The following is a 26,719-nucleotide window of genomic DNA, read 5'->3' on the forward strand; positions in this document are numbered from 1 at the left end:
ACGGAAGCCGTCTTAGAGAGTCTCATTTCACCAAGTATCGTATCTCCATGTTCACGCCATTGAGCTAAATCTGCCGTTGGAGGGTCGATTGGGTATCTGTTTACAGGTGCAAAGAGAGGCTATGACGAATTGATACAACGAGTTGATATAACGACTACGACTAGAGGCAAGACTCGCTGAGGAAGCAAAGACGCATACCTTAACTGGAGTTACCTTCAATTTTCATTGGTGTACTCCAAGGAAGCAACTCAACCATAGAATAGGAGCAAGCTCTCAATCCGTACTGTGTAGGCCGCCATCTCAACTATTGAAGATACAGTGCTCATACAGTGTGATCTTCCTAGGTACATCCCCAGAGCTTATCGATAAGAAAGGGTACCCCAAGGCCAAGGGTTCACCCACTCCAAGGGCCCAAAGGAGCGGCCAGCCCACTTCATTGACCACGGGTCTTGCGCCACAGGCCAGCTTTTGGGATCGAGGAAGTCGCCTCCAACTCAACTCTCACCCTCTTTCCTCTTCCACTGGTCCCCGAGTCTCCACGATCTTTGCTGTCGCCGCAAATCACGAAGCCGGAATCTCACACACAATGTTGGACACGTTCGAGATTCTAACCACCTCAGGGGTGGTCCTCTGGTCCAGAACCTATGCGCCGGTCAACCCGTCCGTCATCAACAACTTCATTGCCGATGTCTTCATCGAGGAGAAGGGCGGCGCTGCCTCCAGCCAGTCCGCGGCCAGCAACCCCCCATACAAGCGCGACCAGCACACATTACGGTATACGTTTGTAAAGGAGCTAGGTGTCATCTTTGTGGTATGGAAACCCAACAACAGCTGATGCGCCGCACCTTTCCAAGCCATGGTACTAACGAGGTTTGCGAACAGGCTGTTTACAGATCACTACTTCACCTGTCATGGATTGACAAGCTCGTCGACAACATCAAGACGATCTTTGTAGATCTGTACGGAGAGCAATTGACGAAGCCGCACACGACAGTGGTCGAATGTCATAAGTTCGACGAGTACTTTGACCAGCAGGTCAGAGAGCTGGAGACAACGGGAGCAAAGGGCGACTCCAACGTCTCAGAAGCCGACTTCGCAAAGGAGGAGAAGACACTGTCTGGAAACCTCGGCGATGACCCTCCCCTCCCTCCGGGTCTGCACTATAGGGGTAAGCCGAATGCGCCGTGAAGGTGTATCAGTGTGCAAGCAGCTAATAAACCCCCTCCCAGGTCGCGGTCTGAATAGCGCAAACGAAACCTCCAACGACTCGACCCCCATCGCGACGCCCACGACCTCTCGACCCTCGACTCCCGGCACCGGTGGCGTATTAGTAGGCAAGGCCGGCCCCGTCGCCAAGATGTCGCGACGCGCGCGCAAGGCAGGCAACTCTGCGCCCCTTTCTTCTGGCGACGAGTCCGCCGGCAGAAGACCCAAGCCCGCGACGAGATCATCAACGAAGAAGGGTCGCAAATGGGACGCAGATGGCATGGCCGACGAGGAGGACGACGTGGTTCTCGACTACTCGGCTGCTCCGAAGTCGGCGACGAGCGACTCGGAAGCCGAGACGACCGCCCGCTCCTCCGCCGTCGAGCACGTCGATCACACGACATGGGGGTCCAAAACGTCAAAGGGTCAATTCGTGCTGAAGGACCTAGACGACGAGGTGCACAACATCCTCGCCTCGGCGCAGGCAAAGAACGACTCTTCCAACAAGACGGAGGCATCGGGCGGGCTTATCGGGTCCGGCCTGAGCACGATCGGAGGCCTCTTCCGCAATGTTGTCGGCGGCAAAACGCTCTCCAAGGCGGATCTCGACAAGGCGATGAAGGGTATGGAAGAGCACCTCCTAAAGAAGAACGTCGCGCGGGAAGCCGCGGTACGGCTCTGCGAGGGCGTCGAAAAGGAGCTCCTCGGCGCCAAGACGGCCAGCTTCGAGAGCATCAACGCAAAGATCCAAGCCGCCATGGAAGCCTCCCTCACAAAGATGCTCACCCCGACCTCCTCCCTCGACCTCCTCCGCGAGATCGACGCCATCACCGCCCCGCCCTCGACCTCCCTTCGCAAGGCCCGCCCCTACGTCATCTCCATCGTCGGCGTCAACGGCGTCGGCAAGTCCACCAACTTGTCCAAGATTTGCTTCTTCCTCCTGCAGAACAAGTACAAGGTCCTCATCGCCGCCGGCGACACCTTCCGCTCCGGCGCTGTCGAGCAGCTCGCCGTACACGTCCGCAACCTCAAGGAGCTTACCGTCCGTGAGGGCGGCCGCGTCGAGCTGTACCAAAAGGGCTACGGCAAGGACGCCGCCACCGTCGCTCGCGACGCCGTGGCTCACGCCGCGCAGGACGGCTTCGACGTCGTCCTCATCGACACCGCCGGCCGCAGACACAATGACCAGCGTCTCATGTCCTCCCTGGAGAAGTTTGCCAAGTTTGCTCAGCCCGATAAGATTCTCATGGTCGGCGAGGTAAGACTCCCCCCCCCCCCCTCCCTCTCACATCTATAGCCAAACAAAAAACTGACGTCCTCCCCCAAGGCCCTCGTCGGCACAGACTCGGTAGCCCAAGCCCGCAACTTCAACGCGGCCTTCGGCTCCGTCCGTACCCTCGACGGCTTCATCATTTCCAAGTGCGACACCGTCGGCAACATGGTCGGCACCCTCGTCAGTCTCGTCCACGCCACAAACGTCCCCGTGCTCTTTGTCGGCGTCGGTCAGCATTACTCTGACCTGCGCAACTTTTCCGTAAAGTGGGCGGTTGAGAAGCTCCTGAGCAGTTCGTAAGGTTTCGCTTTCTCTGTGCTTGGGGGTTGAAGAAGGCTATAGAGGGAGAGAGAATGGAAGTTGCCTCTTGGGTGTATACATGTATAAATCACCTTTTAATATGAAATGAGATGAAATGAAATCAAATTTAATCGGGGTTTCCATGGCGAGAACCAATGATACCCCGACAAAAATCAAGTGTTCTGATAGTCTCCATGCGATATGCCTACCTTAGTTATCTCCCAGGTCCCATGAAAATACATTTGTGCAGTCCGTGGTTAGCCACGAGCATTTCGCCATACTGACCCTTGATCACGACAAGTCCCGGTAATAAAAATATTCCAATGATCAAGATTGATAAGCCAAATCAGGCGTGCGAATTATTACTATATACTTCTTCGGTGTGTAGTGTAATAGGTAAGTAAAGAGGGGTTGGGCTGCAGTAAACATAACCAGGCCAAGTAAGAGGTAGAAGCAAGCCAAGCCCATAGATAGACCCAGCAAGCCAACACGCCATACTTCAAGCCCTTCAACCCTCCCTTCTCCATTTCATCGTCATTTTCTCTCCCGCTATGCATCGGACCGAAAACAGAAAAAACAAAGGAAATTAAAATTTAGCCCTCTCATCCTCATTCCCCATTGGAGAGGAGATATTACCCCCTCCCCCGTGAGGTGTGATTACAAGAAGGTAAAATCCACGATTCTGAGTGTTTGTATATGAAAATCCTCCTCCAATACCCTCAGTGGATTGTAATGTAGTAGAAGTAGTCTTGCGAAAAAGGGGGTATCATCATTCTAGTGTGTCCATTCTTTTGGGCTCAAAAGCATGCTGCGTGATAGAGACAGAGAGAGAGAAAGATTGACTGCGGCGCGAAAGACAAAGGAAATCCTCCACGGTCCCACGTTTCCTTCCACTCATCACTGCTCCTTCTTAGTCTTCAAAGAAGTCAGTGTCGTCAAAGTCGCCTGGATGAGCATCTGAGTCGTAGCCGCTTGACCGCATCATCGGAGGAGTCATGGGCTGTTGAGAACGGCTCGACGGACGGCGAGCGGGCGGGCTCTTGAGGGGCATCGGCTCGGATGGCACCTCCGTGATGGACGGTCCTCGGTTCCTGGCCTGTAGTTGCTGAGCCGTGTACCGACGTCCTGTGGTCTGGAACGCCGTTGGTTGAGGTTCCTCAGCGTGCGTAGCGTTCGAAGTAGGGGTCTGACGGAGACCAGAAGCCGGCGGGGTCATCAGTCCGTTGTGGTTGTTGCTGAAAGAGGCCGACGTGGTAGATCGGGACGGGGTGTGGTTGCTATTGACAGCAGGACGGGCCGTAGAGGGCCTACCGCTTCGTCCGCCCGATGCGAAGATGGGCTGTTGCGACTTGCGCCAGTTACCCCAGGCCGCAGCCAGGGGTCCTACAGCTTGAGCAACACGAGGCGATGCAGCCTCCCGAAGTGACTGTGCAATGTTGGGCAGATTGATTGCTGATCCGCCATTCATCGCACGCTCGCGTTCCTGTTCCTCCATTTGAAGGTTGGCCTTGAGACGGATGGACGCATCCTTGACGGCTTCCCTGTCAAAGTCTTCGGCAGAGACGGCAAGGATGATATCTTGCAAATCGCCGTGTCTCACGGCAAGAAGCTCGCGCAACCAAGTGATCTCGTCGTCACGCTTAGCAATCTTGGTAGGAGCTTCGGGGTCCAGCTTGTCGACGGTAGACTCGAGCTCTTCGATGCGCTGCTCGCGTGCCTGCAACTGCTCTTGCAAGACCATGATGGACTCTCGCAACGCCTGGGGCGAGATCTTCTCTGGGAGGTCCATGGCCTTCGACACAACGGGTGCGGCAGGTGCCACGGCCTTGGGCTGGAAAGATGCGGTGGGGAGAGCGGTTGGCTCGACACCTGCGGACTTGGCAGCTTGAGCGGCAGCGCGAGCGGCTTCCTTAGCGATCTCGAGCTTCTCTTCCAAATGTGCGACACGGTCTTGGAGATGTTCCGTCTTGGACGTGGACAGGCTGAGACGCTCGAGGAGGTGCTGCTCAGTCTTCTGGCCATCTTCGACGGCGTTGCTCAGCTGGCGCTCCCAGCGGGTCTGGAAGTCTTCGAGCTCGTTCTGGTGCTTGCGCTTGAGTTCCTCAATGGCATCGGTCTTACTGGTCTGAGCCTCCTCCATCATCATCTCAGATTGAGCTTTGGCAGTCTCGACGTCCATGTTGGCCTGATCAACTTCTGCTCTGAGCTTAGCGACCTGCTCCTCGAGTTCTTCACGAACAGCATTGACGTGGTGGTTGGCTTCGTCAATCTCGCGCTGCATAGAAACGCGCGTTCGCTGAACCTCGGCAATGCCAGACTCCCGTGCCTCCTTGAACTCGCTCTGGTATCGCATGGCAGACTGGTGAAGCTTGTGGTTCTCGGTTTTCATCTCGCCAAGCAGACCCTCGAGACGCTTGCACTCATTAACGGCACGCATGCCTTGGCGTTCGCCGTTCTCGAGTCTCTCCATTTCGGCTTCAATCCGTTCGCGCGTACGGGCCTCGGCTTGGAGCTTAGCATCCAAGACCTCTTGACGAGCGACGAGTTGCTGCTCCCGCTTGGTGCGACGAGCATTCTCCTCGGTGATGTCGCGGGCAGCCTTGGCCATGTCTTCCTGGAGGGAGACAAACTTGGCACGCCAGCTTTCCCTGACGCGCTCATTCTCCTGAAGCTGAGTTCCAAGGGTGTCAATGAACTTCTGCATGGCCTTGTTCTCTTGGAGTGTCTCGGTGAGATCGATCTGTTGTCTGCGGGCAGTCTCAACCACGCGCTCTGTCTCGGATCTCCAGCGGTTGGCCTCGTGGGTGGCGCCTCGGACCTCGTCCTCCATAGCGTTGATCTTGTTGGTAAGTTCAGTCTGCGCCTGAGTAGCGTTGGTTTGGGAGGCCTCCATGAGTGCCATGCGCATTGTTTGCTTAGAAGCGGCCTGTTCAAAGGCCTTGAGCTTGTGGTCCCGCTCCTCGACTTCCTCACGGAGACGGACCTCCTCTTCGCTGGCAATACGGAGCAGACGCTGAACCTCAGAGAGTCTATCTTCGGCGGTTCGGCAACCGTCGAGCTCTGCTTGAGTGCGCTCTTCCTGGTGTCGGAGCTTATCCTCCAGGTCGCTAACGCGATGGTCGAAAATGCTCTTGTTCATGATCTCGACTTCAACGCGAGTTTCGGCGGCCTGAAGCTTCCTGTCGAGCTCTGCCGCGAGATCTTCGGCGGCGCGGCGGTCGGTAACCTCCTTCTCAGTCTTGCTACGCTCAACATAAAGGCGCTCTTCGAGATCCATGACCTTGGCTTGAAGCTCACTCAACTTGTTGTTGACGGCCTCGTCATGATCACGATCGGCGGTCGGCTGTTGAGACGGGGTTGGCATGCGCTTCTCGACAGCTTCCTCGACAATGTTTCGCAGATCCTCGCCACGGAAATCAAGGCGCATTGAAGCGCCAAACTGCTCTCTCATCTCCTCCAAAGCCTTTAGAACAGCAGTGCTGGAGGGCTCATCGGCAGTGGGGGCTGAAATTTGAGGCACGGGAGCGGCACCACGCTGCTGAACAGCAAAAGCATCGAGTACAGCAGCACGGATTTGTTCCATGCGCTTGTCGCGGCGCGGACTAAGCGAGCGACGAGGCACGGGCTCTTCATCCTCATCATCAGCGTCGCTGTGTTGTATATCGGCAGAGACGCTGCGGCGGACGGAAGACGAAGCTCTTCTGTCGCCCCGGAGAGACTGCTTGATGGACAGTAGAGTCTTCTCAAGAGGACCCAAGCGAGCGGAGAGCAGATCGCCGACGGCTTCGTTGACGCGACCGTCGAAGAACTGAACACGCTGCTCCAACTTGGCTTGTTCTTCGTCGCTGAATGCACCTTCCCAGTCGCTCTGTGCAGCACTCTCTTGGCCAACCAGGTGGGTAATCGGAGCATCGAATGACTGTGCACTCAGTGGAGGATCGACGAAAGGATCTTCCAACTCCGTAGTCGGCATGGCCGAGTTGTCGGTGGGGAGTCCATGGTATTGGCGCACAGGGCTGGAGGTTCTGCTGCGGTATTGGCTGCCGGCCTGCATCTTGTACGGCGACAAGTTGGTAACACCAGCGACCTGGATCTGCCTGTTGGGGCTGGGCTGGTGCCATCTGGCGGCCTCATCATTGGCCTTGTTGACACCAAAAGTCGGGTCATTCTGGTTGAGGTGGTTCATGATATCATCAATCTCCTCGAAAGTTGGCTCATGTTGCTCGTTACTGGCATCAATCGCGGACTTTGACGGGAAGGTGAACTCGTGGGCGTTGGGCTCATCAAGATACTCTTCTCCCTCAGAAACAACATACTCCTCGGGGATCTCTCCCTCTTCCAGAGAGTCTTCGTAAACCTCCTCTCCAGCATTCCGCGCAGGCGATGGAGACGCGGCAAACCGAGACGCAGACAGACCCTTAGTCTTAGGCGGGCTTGCGAAGCGAGAAGCGCCCAGTCCCTTAGGTGCGGCGAACTTGGGAGGTGTCGGGACCCGAGGAGACGGCTCGCGAGGTGGCGAGACCGGGGCTGGTGCCTCGGTGCTAGGCAGGATTGGCTCAACGGTGTCTTCTCTGTCACGCTCGTCCTCTTCGTCCTCATCGGTTTCGGTTGCCGGAGTAGGCGCCCAGCCGCCGCCAGGGATGAAAGCTCTCGCAGTAGCAGAGAGCGACTTGTTGTGGCCCTTCTTGTACGTGTCAATGCCAAAAGGCCGGGCTTCAGCAAAGCTTTGAACATCGTTGTTTGAGTCGAATTCGAAGGGTGCCCAGTTCAGGTGCTGCTGGTCAGGCGAAGTATCCGAGGGGCTAGTAGCCGTAACAGCCTTGGAGTCGGCGGGGTGCTCGGAAGCAACGGTGGAAGACATGGTAGTGTCGGCGGGCGTGTAAGCTTGCTCGTCAGAGGCATCCTGCTCCTCTTTCCTGGGCTGGAGTGACTGCAAGGTCGTGGGTTCGGGCGATGGCTCAGCGAACAGAGGAACATCGTCCTCATCTCCTCTTGACGCCTTTGCCCTCTTGAAGCGAGATTCGTCAATCAAGCGACCATCTGCATCATCCGGAAGATCGTCTTGAGATTCATCATGGTTGTTATCGCTGCTGCTGGGGCGGATAATTGGGACGGCCTTTGACTTCTTGGGAGGCTTGACAATGTCAGAAAGGTTCAGATCAATGTTGCCGAAAATCGAGCTAGTGCGGTTCCCAGCGCTCTCGCTGCCCGACACAGGGCTGGTGACAGAATCCGAAACATTTCCGAAGGGTGTGAAGGCGGGTGCATCCGGTCGAAACTTGGGACCAGAGGCAGAAAAGCTAAAGTCGCTCTGACCAGGCGAGAAGACAGGGGCGGCCGCATTAATCTTGGACGACATGGATCCTGCACCAAACGAGCCCGCTGACGGGGAAGTGACTGACGGAGCGAATGATCCACCACCAGCCTGGAAGACTGAGGGCTGGAAGCTGTTGCTACCAGCACCAAAAGTGAAGCTCGTCTTTGACTCGTGTCCTGGGTTAAACTTGAACTCGGGTGCCTTGACGTTGAGCTTGGATAGCGAGGGCTTGCTGGCATGGCTGGGTCTCCTCGGCATGCCAGAGTTGCTTGACATTGACGAAACATCGTTCCAAGGATTGCTCGTTGTCGAGAACGATCGCTGGTGCTGCTGCAAGAGAGTCGTGAGGCTGAAATCTTGTACGGGTGTGCCAAGATTGCTAGGGTTGGTCTCGATCTCCGCCGCCTCATCGATCCGCTGTGCGTCAACCTCGTGCCATCCGGCCAAACTGTCGCCGCGGGGTCGGGTCTCGTCATGGTGAGAGAAGAAGTTCTGGGACAAAGAGTGGCCACGGCTGTGAGGGCGCGGGTGGTGAAGGACAGGGCCATCGCCGCCTTGAGGACCGAACTGCTTGGGAAGCTGCTGGGGTGCCTGGAACTGGACCGATGCTTCTCTGGCATGCGCAAGAGGCTGCTGTTGCGAGAAATTGGCCAGCTGCTCAGCCGCAGCTTCCTCGTTATGGGGGCTGTAGTCCTCGTGCTCCAACTCGTTGCGCATCTGCTCCTCGAGGTGGTACTCGGCCTCGTCAATCTCTGCCTGGAGGTCATCGTCGTTGATTTGTGCAGGCTCTGCGGGCTTCATGGACGTCTCCTCGTGTGCCTCCTCCTCTTCCTCTTCGTCTTCTCGCACCTCTTGCAGACGAGGTGATGCGCGCGCGGGTTGCTGCTGATGCTGCATGAACTGCTGATGAGGCATCATGGGGTACTGCAAAGATTGGTGACGCTGGTGCGCATTGAAAGCAGGGCTGCCAGTCGGCGCAAATCCTTCGGGCATAAAGGGGGAGACTGGAGAGAGGATTCCGTTCAGCAGATTAGGCGACTCTGTTCTATGCGGACCTGGCCAGCCTAGAGGCGATGGTTGACCTGGCATCTGGAAAGGCGAGTGGCCCATGGGAACCGAAATTGACTGTCGATTATTGTACTTGGCAGGGTGACTGCCGAAGCCAATGGGCGAAGCCATGCTCGGGCTGTGACTGTGGCCTGCAGAAGAACGCCCACCGGGTATGAACTGTGGGGGGAACGGATAGCCTTGCACATGATTGCTCGACGCTGAGGATGTAGGCAATGGTGGAGAGAATGGTAAAGGCGGATATTGCGCAGAGGCCTGTCGGCTGGGCTGTGATACTGCAGGCGATATTGAAGGTGCCGGGGGATCGTCGTCGCCGAATGACACTCCAAGAGCTCGCAACTTGGCTTCGTTAAGCTCATTGACATAGTCTCTCCAAGCTGCATAACAGTTAGCATTCCTGTTGCCTTCCCTCTGCGCGATGTAGACTTACCATTCAAATCAGGCAATGTGACTTTGTATGTATGTTGCGCACGCTCTCGAACAAGGTCCTCGGGGCTAGGCCAAGCGTCTCGACTCTGTGAGTATCCAGTAGGGACCTGGTACGTGCCCTCTGCAAGATCTAAATCGAAGCCACTGATATCGTATCCAAGCTCTTCCCACGATCTAAACATGCCCTCGATTTCGTTCTGGTTCAACGGCTTGGGCGCATGGCCAGGGCGTCCGCGTTCCTCGTCTTTGGGAAGAAGAACCATAATATTCTTGCCCTTCCACGGGATCTTCTTCTTCACCCGAGGCGTCATGCTGGGCTCTTTGATTGTCACTCTGGCCGATGCACTCCTCATTGGTGTAGTTGGCGTCCTCGCCGTGTTGCCGACAGCGGCACTAGCGCTCCGTCTGGGGGTTGTGGGAATTGGTGGGAGCTCTGGCAGGTCGCGGGCCAAGTCAGCCTTGGAGAGATCTGGACTCTCCATCTTCGCGTTGGTTGTCTCGTCTCGAGGCTTCACGTCTTCTTGCTTGAGGGTCTCAACGCTGGATCGGGTTCGAGGATAGCGAGGTTCCGTGAGCGATGCGCGCGTTAGGCGTGGTCGGGCTCTAGGGGTTCGCAGAGATTCCTTATCGTGCCAAACAGCTTCGTCGCCAGATCCTGAGCCGCTCAGTGAAGAGTGCTCGCTTCCGTCGCTGAACCAATGTCGGCCCTCAGTATGATCACCCGCCGTGTGCTGGCGAATCCAATCTTCAGTCAATCGTCGCGCAGGTCTCCGAGCGCGATTAGCGAGAACTTGAGCTGCGCTGAGGTAGGGCTCGTGCGATTCGTCCTGTCCGAGCGAAAGCGCTGGTGGAGGTCGAAGAAAGGGAGTGCTGATAGCAATGTGATGGATAGGCGAGCCTTCGGATTGATCGCTGCCAATGCTTTCGCGGCGAATGAGGTTCGTCTCTTCAGTTGAGTAGGGCGAGCCCCAGCTGGCTGTCACGTATCTCTCGTCTTCTTCGGGATTGGATTGGTTTTGACTTCTGAGAATTTCCCGAGCTCGGTCGGGGAGTCTGGGCGCGGGTAGCGAAGGCAAAATTGGGGAGGACCCAAGGTCCTCGCCGTCGGCAGCTGTGGACGTCGATGAGAGGGCGGGAGACGTTGGCGGCGAATTGAAGGATGAACGATTAGGTCCTGTGCCGTCCTGTGCGGATGCAGCAGGAGGAGAATGGGATTGCTGGGAAGAAGACGTCTTCGTGGGACTCTGTTTCAATCAGGAATGGGCCCAAGAAAAGACGTGGCGTGGTGAGTGGACGTTCAAGGTATCCGTACCACGCCGGGAATGTAAAGTAAGGTTAGGTGAGGATGCGGTGAGGTGTAGCTTACCACGGTGAGATCAGCGCAGACGATGGGAATCGTCTGCAGCCAAGTCTCTGTGTATTCGCGTCGAGGACCCTTTCTTCAACAGCCCTCAAAAATCGGCATGCACACACAACGAAGCAGGCCGCGAGAGAAAAAACGAAGGGAACGGACGGGCGCTGTCGAGGTTGTTGACAGGAATAAGGGGGTGGAGGAGAGGCGGCCCGTGTGATTGGGGATGGATGAGTGAGTATATTTGGGGCCGATGGGTGGTTTTTTTGGTCGCGACGCGTATCCGCAGGTAGCCCAGGTATTTTTTGTTAGGCGGACAGGGAAGGGGGCCTGGACACAAAAAAAGGATAGCCAGCAGAAATAAGGTATTATTTTGCAGGTGGTGACCCAGTGCAGGGATTAGAGGGACGGGGGGGCCGTTGCAGAAAGGAACTGAGAGAGGGAAATTATTGACTAAGGAGCGACATGAGAAGAGAAGGCAGACAGTGGCAGCACGCGGTTACCGGACGCATCGGATTACAGGTTGAGCTACACGTGTGATGGCGATTCCGTCGATATAGCACGATGCTGCCGGTTTTGGTGGAGAGACAGATGAGAGGAGAGGATGGAAATGTCGATAAGGTACGTGATGTGTCAGGAGCAAGGTGGTAAGTCAGTGAGGACTGGACGGGATGGCGAGGTTAAAGGCAACCCGGAAGGACACATGGGAAGCTAAGGTAAGAGTTATTGCCTAGTTTTCTTTCCAAAGTTCTTGTTAGAGATGGAGCCGGCCGGTTAGGTGGTCAAGACTTAGGTTAAGTGTACTCTCCGGACGGTTCATTGGAAGGCCAAGAAAATGAAGGGACTCGATGTACATACACAAGACTGGAAACGCGGTTTTGACAGGAATGGCAAGGTACAGGTACGCGCACGGGAAGGAGCAGGTACAGCAGAGCTAAGGCACGACCGCCAGCCGAAGACAGCTCACAAAATGCTGCCTTAGTCTCGCTACATAGGTAACTTAGTACCTACACAGTACATAGCCGTACCTTACCTTTAGGAGTACTACCTAGGTATTTAGGCAACTTGGCAGACTTTCTTGGTTCTGTTACCTAAACGTTCGACACATTTGTTGAACAGACACCGTCAGGTCCCTCAATACAGTGACAACCACGACAGTATAGTTCATCTGCACCGGCGCGAATTCGTGGAGACTCGAGAAGAGAAAGGAAGGGATACCTCCGCCTCAGGCTTTCGGGTTCGAGTAAACGTGGAGACTTTGGTTCGGTGGTCCGTCACCAGTGGCACGATGAGATTGGCCGGCTTCAACTGGGCACTCCACGAAAGACAGCTGGCATTTTCTGCCTCTGACTTTCAACTTTGGGGCCCTTCTTTTCCACTGATCCAGCCAACTTGCGAGCACATGAACGAATGTCATTGGGAAAACGGGGCAGACAAGAGTGACAAGCTTGGAAGAGATGGGGCCTCCCCTGCCCGCTTTCCAATGAGATGGACCGGGGGAGTGCGAGTCGCCAGGGACAGGCTGTCCAATCCACACGATTCCACTCACCACGCACGGGGCGAAGAGGAACGACGACGGCACGATGGGCCACTCAGCGGCCCAGCTTTGTTTTAATGAGAGTCCACGGGACCGAGCTATGACCAGCCCAATCTCGCCTTGTTTGGCTGATACTCCAATACATCCAACACCCCCATGATTGTACACTAGAAGGAATGTACTCTATTATCATCGACCAATTACCCCCGGAAATCGCCTCCCCTACTACTGCATCGCATCTGGAGCTATGGGTGATTTCCCGCCGGATGAGAGGCCCCGCCGCTTGGATTCCTAGACGACATCGTATTTGCCAATGGCTCGAATGTCCGGCCCGTCACGCTCGTGCTCAGATTGCCAGATTGCTTACATTATGTCTGTCTACATTGAAAGGACAATTCTGTTCGGCTGCAAGCAGCTTCCTGGATCCAAAGGAACACTGTGTTTACATAGCTACCATTACTAAATTCAGCGTCAAAGTTGGCGTTGGCATACTTATTACTTCGTCAAACAACGCCATGCCGCCAATATCCAATATCGCAGACTCGAACTTCTAGAATAAACGTGGAAGGTATAACAAGCCATATTATGATTCCTTGTCCTATCTAGTAGTAGCGTCCACTAACTCAACAGCTTAACATCAAAGTACCACCAAAGCAAACCTGCATGACGGGAGGCCCAACTTGTCAAATTACTGCTGTCATCCGTCCGTCCATCATCCATTATCCCCCCTGAACGCACGTTTCTCTCCCACGACACTACTGCAGTTTCGGTCCAAACTCGAAAATATGCAGGTACAGATCTCCAGACATTCATCGGAGCTGAATGTCGTCGATTCTAAGTACCTTGTTATCGAAGAAAGTTAATTCGTCTCGTCTCATCCTCGGTTTCTATCCCTTCCTACTAGATTATCCGTGAGAAGCTCTCCTGCATGTCATCAGGTGGCAGGTAAAGGTCTGCATAGTCTAATGAGCCTAGTTTTGCCTCAACCTCTTGCACTCTCCCCCTTCCCCGCCCCAGCCAGGCACAAGAAAATCGCCTTTTCGATTGTGAGGTTGCGATTCATTGACCCAAGACAATACTCCATATTGTCTTGCTCCCTTGGAAGCTGGCCACAAAACGCGAAAACCGAAAAAAAGCTCGGGGCAAAAACAAAGGCAGGTTGGTAAATTCCCCGGAACAGCGTTGAACCTGGGGGACGTGTTTAATTAGACAAACGGATCTTAGTGCCCATGTGGTTTATTTCGAGAAAGAGAGCCCCTGTCGGCCGTCGGGTCGGAATCTCACTTGTTCCTACAGCTGCTACCTTTTTAGGAGAAGAATTCGATCGAAACGACTTTTTCCTCGTTCTTTTGGATATTCTCCATATTTGGAGAACTACGTATAGGTTGGGGGGAGGGGGGTTTGGGTTTACTAGGAGTTGGGACGCCAAGAAAGAAGTGAATCCTACCTACAGCCTGGGTTGATGTCACCAGGAAGAGGCACCACTTCCTAGTCATTATCAAAAGGCAGGTATGGCTTGGAAACGGCTGCATCCAAACTATTTTTCTTTTGATTGTTTGCTATCAAAAGTGAAGGCATTCCGAGACATCATAATCACGATCACATCTCGCAACAAACGATTCTGGATTGTCGCTTCTCAATATCATCCTAGGATGTTTAGCACAATTGAAATTTCGTCATGATTTATTATTCATGGAATATGAAGAAGAAGAATAACCTCCACAACCTCATCAACAGCCGAGCGTCATGCCCGCCGGACATCATCCTCGATCTTTGCTTCGAGGAACCTATAACACCAAACTAATCTTTAACATGTACAGCTCAAAATCCCCATCAACACCTCTGCCAACCCCTTTGGCTTGCTGTCCTCACTCCCTAATTCGCTCGTTCCCTTTACCCATCTCTCAGTATACACATGCCGACGTAACTCCATTCACATAGCCTCTTAAGACAGCAATACCATCGTCACTGCCACCGCCGACAACCAACATGTCGCTCGACCAACTCAGATGAGACTCTCAAGGATCACAAAAGATGTCAAAATCTCCCACCGTACCCGAAAACACGGGGTCGCTAAAGCTCTGTTTTGTGATTGTGTCGATTGTATTTTTGCATTGCTCTGCCGCCTGGTGTTAGTATCGTGGTCCTCACGTGTGAAGGGACCTTCAACTCCAAGAGAGTAACATAAACTCACCAGCTTGCTCGTCACACTTGGTCACCTCAAACTTTTGCGGCCCGTTGTTGGCTGCTTGTGAGCACTTGTTCTTCTGGTTGTCGCAAGATCGGCCCGCGGCGGTGTTGAAGTCGGGCTATAACCGAGCACGCATTAGCACGCTTGCTTCCCATAGGAAACGCACTCCCTTTTTCCCCTCTGTCTCCGGTAGAGAACGTCGGGGATCACGCGGAAGAAACTCACAAAAGTATCACCGTCGACCTCGAACGGTCTACTAGGGTCATTTGACTTGGTAATCTGTAGCCAAGCCACAATAGTCAGCATACAACGTTCCGTCCTACGATTCCCTCATCCTACTCCTGAAACAGCGCCACCCATTGAACGCCATCCGAACCTCTCCCCGGAGCTAAGTGTTTGCGCCCCCCTTGAGGATCTCGATTCTCGCTCGAGTGTTGAGGAGAAGAGCATCCCGAGAGATAGAGATGTAATCACATACCGCTGACGCTTGTACACCGCCCAAATTCCCCTCGAAAGTCTGCAGGTTCTGCGTCGTCTGCCGCGGCAGTAGGCCATACTTCCATCCCATGCGCATCTCGTCGCCGAGGTCCATCGCCAGCACACCCGCCGCCACCACGGCGGCCCCCGATAGGGCGTTGAAGAGAGTTGACGTTCTCATTGCTTTCTCTCTGATCTTTGTCGTGGACCGACAGTAGTTTGGCGTTTCTCGCTCGCTTTTATGATGTCCTATCGGATGTGATTATCGGGTTTGCTCTCCTTCGGGTTGATTAATTGATCGCGTTGGTTGCTTTCGTCGAGTATCGTTGCTCTGTAATTGTAATCGTAACCCAATTGATATCTCTCCCTCTCGTGTCGTAGATAAAGTCTCCTAGCTCCGTCCTTTCACCAGCTCGTCGGATTGAAATATTAGAAATATGTCGTTGTAATGGTAACTCCGAGGCTCAACCTCGTCGAATCGTAGTATATAGCGTCGTCAACGAAGCGCAGTAGGAGTTGTAGTGTGGATTGGCGACGCGCAGCGCTCGAACGTAGAAAATCGTAACACCGAAAAGACGTTGGAGGAGTAGAAAAGTAAAAAGGAACAACCCAACGTCCGTCCCTTAAACCTTAGCAGCACTTTTTTCCGATTAACAGGCGCCCGCGGCTGCGCCGCGACACATGCACGGCACGGGAGGGGGAAGGTAGGTATTGGAACTGGGGCCTTGCAGCAAGCAGCAAAGGGAACCTGAAACGCGGAAAGAGATCCAACCACGGCTGCCCACAAAAAGCTGGGATGCAACACCACCGCAACACCACCACAAAGCACACCCGAAACACCACTGAGACGGGGAAATCATATTACGGATGGCCTAGCTTTGCTGTGTCCACGTGATATTGCCCAGACGGGACGGCAACCGAAAAAGGACGATCATGCTGGCTTGGAGACATGGAGTTCATCAGATGGCAGTTGGCCCCCTCAGATGACGGCCGATCATATCGGGAAAGATAGAATGGAATAGAGTTCAGAGGGAGGAGGGGCTGCAATCAGTCGGTTGAACTTAGTTCTCTCCCTCAACCCCCGGCTACATCAGCCAACAGGCTTCACTTGCGTCATTCTTGAATGTGGTATGTGCTTCATCTTTGCCTTTCAATGTTTGCTTGAATTGTATGAAAGTTGGTGGTCCTGATATTAAAGTTGTATCTTAACGTACGTACAAGCCGACGGGCCTAGAAGGCCGCCCATCAGACTTGCTTGTTGCGGTCTCTGCCATGTGTCTTTGCTGGTATCGATGCCCTGTCCTGATGCGCGACTCGTTTGAAGCCCCACACTAGTCCAGAGAAGTGATCACCTAGGCCCAGCCGACAAAGAAGAGTAATTTTCAGCCTTCTGTGTACATATTTCTATCCATTAGTCCGGAGACCTTGCGATATGCAACCGTGCCTGCCATGATGATCTGGCGGCCCTAAACTCCGCGTGACTGGTGGAAAGGCCAGCGTAACAAATGAGTAAAAAGAGAAATCAAGGAGTGTGGTATCCGTGTGGAAAGGACTGGGGAATCAACGCTTTCTGTCGCAAGAAACAATCATTGGAAGTCGCAACAACAAACATCTTCAAAAGTTGGACGATGCATTGACTTGTTGGTTCGGCGCGTGGTAGCTTTCGAGAGTCGACTGGAAGGGAGTACGGCCGGAGCCAGATCCCTGGGCACTCCCGATCTCGTTCTTGGGCTCGTTGCCGTACTGGTTGTTGTACTCCATGAGGCCATCGTTCTCCTCAGCCTGCTTCTTCTTGCCCCAAATTCTCCAGGCAACAAAGCCCAGGGCACCGAGAACAATGGCACCGCCGACACCAACAACGACACCAATGACGGTCTTGCGAGTCTCGGACGACATGCCAGAGGATGAGTCTCCAGAGTTTGCCTCATTAAGACCGGGCGTGCTCGTGACGGTGGCCTCAGAGGTGAAGGAAGTTGCGACACCAGCGGAGTTGGTGGTGGTGATGACGGTCTTGATGGTAGAGGTAACGGGCTCGGCAGTGGTGGAGTGGGTGGAAGAAGCGGCACTTGCGCTGGTGGTCCCGTCGTTGTTGCTGCCAGCAGATGTGGTGCTGGTCTTCAGGGTTGTAGGAGCAGCCGTGGCTCCTGGTGTTGTGCTTGATGCAGGCGCATTGGCGGATGTGGTCGGGTCGGCAGCGGGAGATGTGGTAGTGACAACAGCGACGGTGGTGCTGGTGACCGGAGCAGCAGTCGTTGTTGTAGTTACGGCAGCAGCAGATGTGGTGGTTTGAGCAGCGGCAGTCGATGTGGTCTCGGCACCGCTGGCTGTTCCTGATTGTCTCTTAAGGAGGCCATCGCGAGGCTCGGCTTTGTTGAAGTTGAACCATGACGCCTGAGCGACCGAGGCGAGGGCGAGGACCTGAATGGCGCGTTGGGGATGCATCGTGACTGTGGTGGATGACGAGATTCCCGGTAGGTGGTGCTTCAAGAATGGATAGATCAAGTCAGCCGTAGGAATAGTTCTCCCGGTCGGTCAGATAAATTGAAGAATCATTCGTTTGTGTGCCGACAACCAAATAATTTGGTGGTGGTGTCAAAGACACAAGGTTCTGAGATGAGTCGAGTCGGTTCGTCTGGAATTCTCGGAAAGTTCTTACGTGCCGGGTGGGTACGAAAATAGGAGGACGGCACGGGTCAGGGTGGGAGGGCGGAAGCGACCGGTAGGTTGAAAAAAGGTAAAAAGGCGATTTTGTGTTGAGTGTGACGCGGAAATCACTCGGAGTAAAACGAGAGGAAGGAATCAAAGGTGATGATAGGGAAAAGCGAGTGAATGGTTTTTATGAAGTGAGGGATGAGTTGGGATAGGTTTTGAGGGGGGTGGTCGTTGGAGTGGAACGAGCGGGAGGTCAGAAAAACAAGACTCGTATTCGAGCTGGAGCGGCGTAAGAGGGTGGTCAGTGTGAAAAGGCAGGTGCGGTTGCCAAGTGGGCAGTCACTGGTGGGTTACTGTGTACGCAGTAGAGCGCTGGGGACAGGTCCACGGGTCCAGGCAGGTACCAGGGATACAGGGCCGGGCCACTTCTTCTTTCCTCCGTCGCACTGTCCGTGACCCGTGTGGTGGCTGTTCTTGGCTTCTTCCTGGGCTAACAAGCGTCAGAAAAGGGAACCTCAAGTCTCCAAGCAGAAAACTGCCCAGCAACGTTGCGCAGGGGGGGACAGAACTTAGAGGTGGGAGGGCGAGCCGGTAGCGACCGGGGTGAGTGGCTGTGGATGCTTGCCAGATTCAGGTGCAAGGGACAACGTGGTGGCGGTCTGACGGCCTAAGACATCAGGTTACCCATCTCAGATTTGTCCGCTTCTCGCGCGATGAGAACTTTTGATTGGCCAGACGGCTTGAACCCTGGGCCCGACACGGGGCACTGTGGCACACGACGATCAATGCTAAAAGGTACGTACACAGTACGTCTCTCTCGTTTCCTTCGTCTCTCGGCGAATCAGAAATGGCTTCACCCTCAGACCCTTCGTTGCCCTCCTGAAGTCTCCCTCACCCTCACGGCCTCACCTCTCGAAATTTACACGGCTCAGCCTCCAGCTCACTGCTCACGACCCTTTGCTCAAACGCTCAGTCAAATCGTCTATTCGCCGCCTCCAACAGTCCACGGCATAACCGAGAATACCGCCGAGCCTCTTAGGTCAGTGGGAGTTGTTGGAACACCCCAAGGAAGCAGCCCAGCTGTCAGCAGTCTTTAGCGGCCGAATGGTTGGTGCCCATGAAAAACGGCTTGAACGGCCCCTTCTAGCCCGTCAGATGGCTCCAGACTTTGAGAGACTGGTCCAGCCCGCTGCGACCGCTGACTCTGCCGCATTCCTCGTAGCGGTTGGCGCCGAACTGAGGTGTTTGCCATCAGGAGCTTTTCTCTGCAAGCCGCAAGCCCCAAACGTTTGAATGCAGCAATCCGATTTTGCATGGCGCGCTTTTCCTTTCATCAGCAGACAATGAACATCCCAAAAATAACCATGGTCCGTCTGTCTATTGTTCAACAAAAACTTCTGTCGACAGCAAAGAACCGTTGAATACACCACTGACATAATGCAGGACACCATGAACTGCCGTTGCAGTCGCAGACAACCATGACGATGACGATGGGATAGGCATCAGGCTTTGTGCTGGTCTGTCTAATCCAGGATGGAAAGGAGCGACAATCATATGGCATGTGCCGTCGGGTCAAACCCTTCATAGATGCTTAAAACCAAGCATCAGCAAAAGCAAAGCATACAAACGCACACATGCATTGCCAGCCGGCACCAATGGAACGATGGCAAAAAAAAAAAATACCAGGGCAATATTGAAGCAATGAAGCCACTGGTTGTCCCCATCCACGGCAATGCAACATGCCTGCCCAGGGCCGATCTTGTCTCTATTTTCAGCATCGACCCGTCGCTCTTTGCTCTAACCGCCTCCGCTTCTGCCAGCCTGGCGTGCCAAACCCGGCCAATTCTCCTTCAGGGTCTTCCAAGCACGTCTCCACCGTCCCCCGGGCCCCTCCCAGCATTCGTCATTCTTCCCGGCCCCGTCCAAGAATCCGGATTCCACAACTTTTTCCAGAACTCGGCATTCGTCGTCGCACCACGCATGCCCTACCGTACGCAGTATGCTAATATGGACGCCGACAACAACCCTAGAGTATGTGAGGGGTCAATGGGGAAGGGGTCAAGAATTTCTCGGACGATGGGCATCGCCTCACTGGGCCATAAGATTTGCCTTCCGCGGCGGCCGACGTCACTTCCGCGCTCGAGGGTCTTCGCAATTCACCGAGGGCCCCTGCAACAACAATCAACAGGACTACTGTTACAGTACGGCCTGCAGGATGACGATGTTAAGAATACCGTTCAGACTGCGCCCGAAGCATCTCGAACTGTCAGCGACAGCTCTGTTCAAACCTTTTGTTGGCATGCAGCTGATGCCCCGTCATGCGTCATTTTCCCACCCAATGGCCAACCTCCAGATGAACCACTCAGCTAGCAGCTGTTTGAAGGAAACTGAGAACTCAACGAGTGCGTTTCGCCTAGCTTATACAGTTCAGGGTACCCTTTATTCGAAGCTCTGTTTCCTAGCGCCCTTGTCATGGGTTCCCCTTCTTCCCACATCCCGGCACAGTGTCTACACTCCGTCCATGGAGGAGACTGGAGACCCTTGCGTACGGATACAGAGCACAAGAGGCAACCGATGGTAGAACGATAATCCGTCCGCAGCAAGCATCATTTCGGATCCAGGTCTGCCCTTCCGCGGATCTCGGCGTCGGAGGACCCGCCTACTCACGGACACCCGCATAGTGCAACGGTGATGTGAAGCATTGCATTCCAGCTTACAGCCTCCCGGTGTCAACCCATGCATTGAACCCTTAATCGTACACTAGAAGTGTGCGTCGCCTCTCGATACAGTGATACGATTAACCAACCATACAGCGGTGAATATCTGGAGACGAGATTGCTTTATTTACCAAAGTCCCTTTGCGTGTCTCTCCTTGAACTTTTTGCATGTTTCGGCGGGGAGTTTATAATAGTCGAGCTGCCTATGACAGCTAGCTTAGGATCTCGCCCGCAGGTGAATACATCATCAGACGGTAATCGTTTAGGTGTTTCATTTTGCAGTCTACTTTAGCACTCTTTGTTGACTTTGCTATATTACTGACGAGTCTCGCAACCCGAAAACACTACCTGAGCCAGAACTCGCTTGTATTATCAAAAGACCTTGCAACGCCGCAAAAATGTGTAGCAGACAGGGCGATGGACCATTTACAATACACACGTCATTGCTGTTCAATCCAAGGAAAAAGACCTTTGACAAGAATATCTCGATTGTCATCGATCCAACGAACGGCGCCATTGCAGATGTGTATGACCGGCAGCGATCCAAACATGTCGAGTTGACAAGTCATGATATAGATCTGCGAGGGAAGGTTGTGATGCCAGGATTTGTCGACGCGCATACACACGTGTTTCTTCATCCATACGAGTGAGCCTCATCATCGTGGCACAAGGTCCTTGATTCATCTAACCTTGGCTAGTGAGGCTTCATCGACGGTCCAGATGCGCGACGAAAGTGTCGTCGAGAGAATCGTTCGTGCTACAAATCATCTCCGTGTTGCCCTTCTGTCCGGTTACACCACATACAGAGATTTGGGCACCGAAGGGCTGCGCTCATACGACGCAAACCTGAGAGACTGTGTTAACCGAGGTCTGGTACCCGGCCCGCGACTCTTCGTGGCCACCGAGTGTCTCGCCAGCACTGGGTCCTACGAGGTCCGTCACGAGAACTCGTGGGCGAAACTACCGCGCATTTCGGACCCGTGCGACGGTCCGGTAGGCGTGACACAGGCTGTCCGGCGTCGTGCGGCCGATGGGGCGGACATCATCAAGTTCTACGCGGACTATCGGCGCAAGGTGATGCGATTCCCAAATTCAAAGGAACCGATCTCGTTTCTTCCCTCGGAGCCCAACCCGACTGTGGTGATGTTTAATCAAGAGGAGATGGACGCCATCGTCAAGGAAGCCAAGCTAGGCGGGCTACCCGTGGCGTGCCACGCAGGGTCAGCCAAGGGCGCACTCATGGCTATCAAGGCCGGCGTCGACACCGTTGAGCACTGCCAAGAGGCCACCGATGAGGTCTTTCGAGAAATGGCGCGCCGTAGTACCATCTTCGTCCCGACGCTCGGGATCATGAAGACTTCGCCTGATTTCAGCAGCATCGCGAAGAAGACCAAAAGGGCACACGACCTCGGTGTGCGTCTTGCTGCCGGGGGCGATACCGGAACATTTCCTCACGGGGAAGGTGCTTTTGAAATGGAACTCATGATCCAGGCCGGGGTTCCCGTCGTGGATGTGCTGGAAGCATGTGTGATGGGAGGGTGGGAAAGCTGCGGTAAGGAGAAGAGCGGTTTCTACTTTGGTTCCATCGAGAAGGGCTACCGAGCCGATATCATTGCCTTGGACGCGGACCCGAGAGAAGACGAGGGAGCCTTGAGGAAGGTCAGCTTTGTCATGAAGGACGGCAAGGTCTGGAAGAAGGACGGGCGAGCAGTCGGCTTCTTCGATGAGCAGACGGTTGATTCGAACCCCAGCACCGATGAGGAGTCGGATTGGACTTTTGTTTGACATGGCGTCATATGAGCTTCATTGAATTCGATTAGTCAATCGCTTGCCCGCTCCAACTGGCCGTGATGAGCAGCAAGGTTACATTGCGCTGGCCGGATCATCACCAACAGGCGACGGATACGAGCTTGAATGCGACCAGACAGTCGTAATCAAATAAATTCCGGCCTTCGGCACTTGGTATATCGGGAAGCCCGGCTCTGCGGACAATAAACGGGCATCGCGTTAATTGATCTCGAGATAGGTCACCGGAGACGATCATCACTGGCTCATACGCCTATTTTCCGTCGCATTTTACAGTCGGATCTGCCTCCGCACACAATCGGCCGAGATTATTCCTGGTAAAGCAAGTCAAGGACGTCAAAGGAGGGGTTGTTGGAACCGCTTCCTCCACATGCTCCAACGATCGCTACCACGTCTCCGCACGGCTCGCGCGGGCTAAGCCGGCGAAGCTTAATCCCCAGCCAACCTCTTTTCAGGTTCCGTCGTACTTCGAGGCTGCAGAAATTGGCTTGCATATCGTGGACCAAGCTTTCCTCAGCAACCGGGCATCGGACGATCGTTTCGTATGCGAAGCTAATCACACCTGTTCTTCCGGATATGCCCATATCATGCTTCCAGTGCTGCTACTGCATGTTCCCGGCAATGGAGGAGAGGGGAAAGGGACGAACGATGGGCAATACTACGCACACCTCAACTATTCGCATCATCTGCGCATGATCGAACGGCGCTAGAGCACCTAGAAGGATATTGGTCTCCGGATGACTCTCAGGGTTCGCGCAGCTGCAAATGTCCGAGGCTGTGACTTTAACAATTATATCATGTACGGACGGTACCCGGGTGATCTCTAAGTCCCGTCCTTTCACCCTTCTCTCCCCCATTTGACAGCCGCCACCCGGGTAACCCGTCAAACATGAGGCCGTCTCTATTCTCCATCGCCTCGCTAGGCCTCGGGCTATGCTCCGCCGCATCCGTGGCGAGCAGCCTCGACGCAGGAGTTCGTTCGTCTCTCGCCCTCGCTCCCGTAGTAAGAGTCCTGGACGAAAAGAGAGACCAGCTCCAGGACATCGTGACATGGGACGAGCGCTCGCTCTTCGTCCGCGGCGAGCGGGTCATGATCTTCTCGGGCGAGATCCACCCTTTCCGCCTGCCCGTCCCGTCGCTGTACCTCGACGTCTTTCAAAAGGTGAAAGCCCTTGGCCTCAACACGGTCTCCTTCTACGTCGACTGGGCGCTGCTCGAGGGCAAGGCCGGTGACTTCACCGCCGAGGGCGTGTTTGATCTCCAGCCCTTTTTCGACGCCGCGACCAAGGCGGGCATCTACCTCATTGCGAGGCCCGGCCCGTATATCAACGCAGAGGCCTCTGGCGGTGGGTTTCCGGGTTGGTTGGCGAGGTTGAAGGCGAAGCTGAGGACTTCGGACCCCGAGTTCCTTTCTGCTACGGACAAGTAAGTCCTTTTGTAACTTGAAGGAGTTCGTTGGTAAAATCAGTAACTGATGATGGTAACCAGCTACATGGCAAATATTTGCGGCATCATCGCCAAGGCCCAAATCACCAACGGTGGCCCAGTCATACTCTTCCAGCCAGAGAACGAGTACACCAACTTCGAAGACGGCAGTAGTGCCGATGGGCCGTACTTCCAGTATGTCATCGACCAGGCTCGCAAAGCTGGGATTGTCGTTCCCCTTATCAGCAACGACGCCAAAGCAGCGGGCCACAATGCACCGGGAACGGGTATAGGCGCCGTTGATATTTATGTAAGTCACTCTGAAGTTGTCACAGAGACTTAAGACTAATACGTTCTAAAGGGCTTTGATGCGTACCCGCTTGGATTTAACTGTGTGCGTAGCATCCTGAAACCCTTCCTCAAAAGTCTAGCAAATGTAACTGACCGCCGAGGTGTAGGCAAACCCGAATACGTGGCCGGATAATGCTCTCCCAACCACCTACCACGCACTACACTTGCAAACAAGTCCAAGCACGCCTTTCACGATTCCAGAGGTAGGCATGCAAGGAGCAATAGAGAGACCTTAGCTTACTCGTTGCAGTTTCAAGGAGGTTCCTTTGACCCCTACGCTGGGCCTGGGTTCGAAAAGTGTGCGGCGTTGGTTAATCACGAGTTTGAGCGCGTATTTTACAAGAACAACTTTGGGGCTGGTGTCACTATATATAATATTTATATGGTAAGTTACTTCGAGGTAGGGGGAATGAGAGACCGAGACTGACGAATAACTAGATCTTCGGAGGCACCAATTGGGGTAACTTGGGGCATCCGGGAGGATACACGTCGTACGATTACGGCTCCGTGAGTATAAGGCAGATTGATTTGTTTCTGTTAGACTCACTGACGCTTTTCAAGGCAATCACGGAAGAGAGAACTGTCTCGAGGGAAAAGTACTCTGAGCTGAAGCTCGAGGCGCAGTTCTTAAAAGTTTCGCCCGCATACCTGACTGCAACGCCCGGAAACTTGACCGTCGGTGTATACAGCGCAACTCCAGACATCACGGTAACACCTCTGCTAGGTAACGGGAACGGCTCGTTCTTCGTGGTCCGGCACAGCAACTACAACAGTCTTGCAACGACCGATTACACGCTTCGTCTGCCCACGTCGCAAGGAACCATCACGATCCCGCAGTCCCGCGATCTGCTGCAACTTACCCGCCGTGACTCGAAGATCGTTGTCACGGATTACCCGGTTGGGAACACGACTCTGTTGTATTCGACAGCGGAGATCTTTACCTGGAAACAGTACAAGAACCAGACGGTTCTTGTCGTTTACAGTGGACCTGGCGAAACGCACGAGATAGCGATCAAATCGACTACGACGCCTGTCCTCGTTGAGGGCACCAGCGTTGATCACAATTATGTGAACAACACTCTGCTTTTGGCATGGGAAACATCAAGCACTCGACGGGTAGTGAAGGTTGACAACCTGGTCATATACATTTTGGGTAAGTACACCAGCTACTTTGCACCACCTTGCGACTAACACAGAGAAGACCGCAACTCGGCATACAACTACTGGGTGCCAAATAAGCCCAGCGGAAGCCAATCGGCGTACGGCACGTCCATTATGAATCCAGACTCTCTCATCGTCAATGGCGGGTACTTGGTAAGATCGATCTCGATACAGGATGGCACTCTTAGAGTCCAGGCGGATTTCAACCGTACCACTGAGATAGAGATCATTGGCGTCGAGCCGGAAGTCACCAAGCTGGAAGTCAACGGCAAGCAACTGGACCACACAACGAACAATCTAACCAACTGGATCGCGAATCCAGCCTTCGCGGGTGCCGCACCCACCGTACCGGACCTCAAATCACTCAACTGGACCTTCATCGACTCTCTCCCTGAGATTCGCGCAGGCTACGATGACTCCGCGTGGCCTCTCGCCGACCACAAAACCACAAACAACACAATCGCCAACCTCACAACCCCCGTCTCCCTCTTCGCCTCAGACTACGGCTTCCACGCCGGCACGCTCGTCTTCCGGGGCTACTTCACCTCAACTGGCACAGAAGACAAGCTTGACATCACAACCCAGGGCGGCTCCGCCTTTGCGAGCTCCGTCTGGCTCAACGACACCTTTATCGGCTCCTTCGCCAACGGACCTGACGCCGCGGGCGATAATGCCTCCAATTACACCCTGGCCAACCTCACCGCGGGCGCAACGTATGTCTTGACCGTCCTCGTCGACACCACTGGCCTGGAGGAGAACTTTGTCATCCCTGCGGACGTGATGAAAACCCCGCGCGGGATCATGGACTACAGCATCACGTCCCCATCCGGCGCCCAAACGAACGTCACGACGTGGAAAATTACGGGGAATCTCGGCGGCGAGGGCTACGCCGATAGGGCTCGCGGCCCGTTGAATGAGGGCGGGCTCTTTATTGAGCGCCAGGGCTATCACCTCCCGTCTCCACCCGAATCGGCGCTCAACACACAACGCTCGCCATTCAAAGGGACAGATGTGCCCGGTGTGGCATTCTACGCCGCGAAACTGGATCTGCAAATCCCCGCTACGGACCTCGACGTGCCCCTCTCCTTCGTCTTTGACGACATCGCAGCGTCAAACGGAACGGGTGCGTACCGCGCCATTCTGTACGTGAACGGGTTCCAGTACGGGCGGTACGTGAGCAACATCGGTCCGCAGACCAGGTTCCCCGTGCCCGAGGGCATACTCCGGTACCAGGGGACCAACTACATTGGTCTGGCCGTCTGGGCACTCGGCAACGTTGGAGCTCGCGTGCAGAACTTCCGACTCGATGTCGGCGAGGTGGTGGCGACTGGTCGCGAAGAGGTCAAGGTTGTTGAGGCGCCGGCTTGGAGTCAGCGGACGGGTGCATATTAGGACTATTTGGTGGACACTTTTTCTTTCTTGTACATTCGCAGTACATACAGCCCTGTGGTTTAAGCA

The 26,719-nt window shown here is 54.5% G+C and overlaps 8 protein-coding genes across 8 annotated transcripts; 4 read left to right on the forward strand and 4 right to left on the reverse strand.

The window, feature by feature from the left end:
• Positions 1-346: 346 nt before the first annotated feature.
• Positions 347-2,779, forward strand: CPAR01_10524 (SRP54-type protein; the record flags this gene model as incomplete). The annotated part of the gene is made up of 4 exons (XM_060494784.1): positions 347-811; positions 883-1,168; positions 1,230-2,464; positions 2,534-2,779. Coding segments are annotated over 4 exons (2,232 nt in total), but the record flags the coding sequence as incomplete, so codon positions are not given.
• A 910-nt stretch (positions 2,780-3,689) lies between these two features.
• CPAR01_10525 (myosin class II heavy chain) lies at positions 3,690-11,456 on the reverse strand (the record flags this gene model as incomplete). The annotated part of the gene is made up of 3 exons (XM_060494785.1): positions 3,690-9,541; positions 9,595-10,837; positions 11,448-11,456. The coding sequence occupies 3 exons, from the start codon at positions 11,454-11,456 to the stop codon at positions 3,690-3,692; spliced, it is 7,104 nt and encodes a 2,367-aa protein (XP_060346967.1).
• A 3,043-nt stretch (positions 11,457-14,499) lies between these two features.
• CPAR01_10526 (uncharacterized protein) lies at positions 14,500-15,330 on the reverse strand (the record flags this gene model as incomplete). The annotated part of the gene is made up of 4 exons (XM_060494786.1): positions 14,500-14,600; positions 14,676-14,790; positions 14,898-14,951; positions 15,151-15,330. 4 exons carry the CDS (start codon positions 15,328-15,330, stop codon positions 14,500-14,502), a joined length of 450 nt encoding a protein of 149 aa, XP_060346968.1.
• A 469-nt stretch (positions 15,331-15,799) lies between these two features.
• CPAR01_10527 (uncharacterized protein) lies at positions 15,800-16,009 on the reverse strand (the record flags this gene model as incomplete). The annotated part of the gene is made up of 1 exon (XM_060494787.1): positions 15,800-16,009. The coding sequence occupies one exon, from the start codon at positions 16,007-16,009 to the stop codon at positions 15,800-15,802; it is 210 nt and encodes a 69-aa protein (XP_060346969.1).
• A 754-nt stretch (positions 16,010-16,763) lies between these two features.
• Positions 16,764-17,591, reverse strand: CPAR01_10528 (uncharacterized protein; the record flags this gene model as incomplete). Its single annotated transcript, XM_060494788.1, has 1 exon — positions 16,764-17,591. One exon carries the CDS (start codon positions 17,589-17,591, stop codon positions 16,764-16,766), a length of 828 nt encoding a protein of 275 aa, XP_060346970.1.
• Positions 17,592-19,502: 1,911 nt separating this feature from the next.
• Positions 19,503-20,171, forward strand: CPAR01_10529 (uncharacterized protein; the record flags this gene model as incomplete). The annotated part of the gene is made up of 2 exons (XM_060494789.1): positions 19,503-19,832; positions 20,004-20,171. The coding sequence occupies 2 exons, from the start codon at positions 19,503-19,505 to the stop codon at positions 20,169-20,171; spliced, it is 498 nt and encodes a 165-aa protein (XP_060346971.1).
• A 745-nt stretch (positions 20,172-20,916) lies between these two features.
• CPAR01_10530 (amidohydrolase) lies at positions 20,917-22,303 on the forward strand (the record flags this gene model as incomplete). Its single annotated transcript, XM_060494790.1, has 2 exons — positions 20,917-21,164; positions 21,217-22,303. 2 exons carry the CDS (start codon positions 20,917-20,919, stop codon positions 22,301-22,303), a joined length of 1,335 nt encoding a protein of 444 aa, XP_060346972.1.
• Positions 22,304-23,213: 910 nt separating this feature from the next.
• On the forward strand, positions 23,214-26,653 carry CPAR01_10531 (glycosyl hydrolase family 35; the record flags this gene model as incomplete). The annotated part of the gene is made up of 8 exons (XM_060494791.1): positions 23,214-23,749; positions 23,813-24,059; positions 24,111-24,143; positions 24,208-24,303; positions 24,351-24,485; positions 24,539-24,607; positions 24,662-25,253; positions 25,302-26,653. The coding sequence occupies 8 exons, from the start codon at positions 23,214-23,216 to the stop codon at positions 26,651-26,653; spliced, it is 3,060 nt and encodes a 1,019-aa protein (XP_060346973.1).
• Positions 26,654-26,719: the final 66 nt, after the last annotated feature.

Source organism: Colletotrichum paranaense (assembly GCF_030867605.1).
Source record: "Colletotrichum paranaense strain IMI 384185 chromosome Unknown Scaffold_8.1, whole genome shotgun sequence".
NCBI classification, from domain to species: domain Eukaryota; kingdom Fungi; phylum Ascomycota; class Sordariomycetes; order Glomerellales; family Glomerellaceae; genus Colletotrichum; species Colletotrichum paranaense.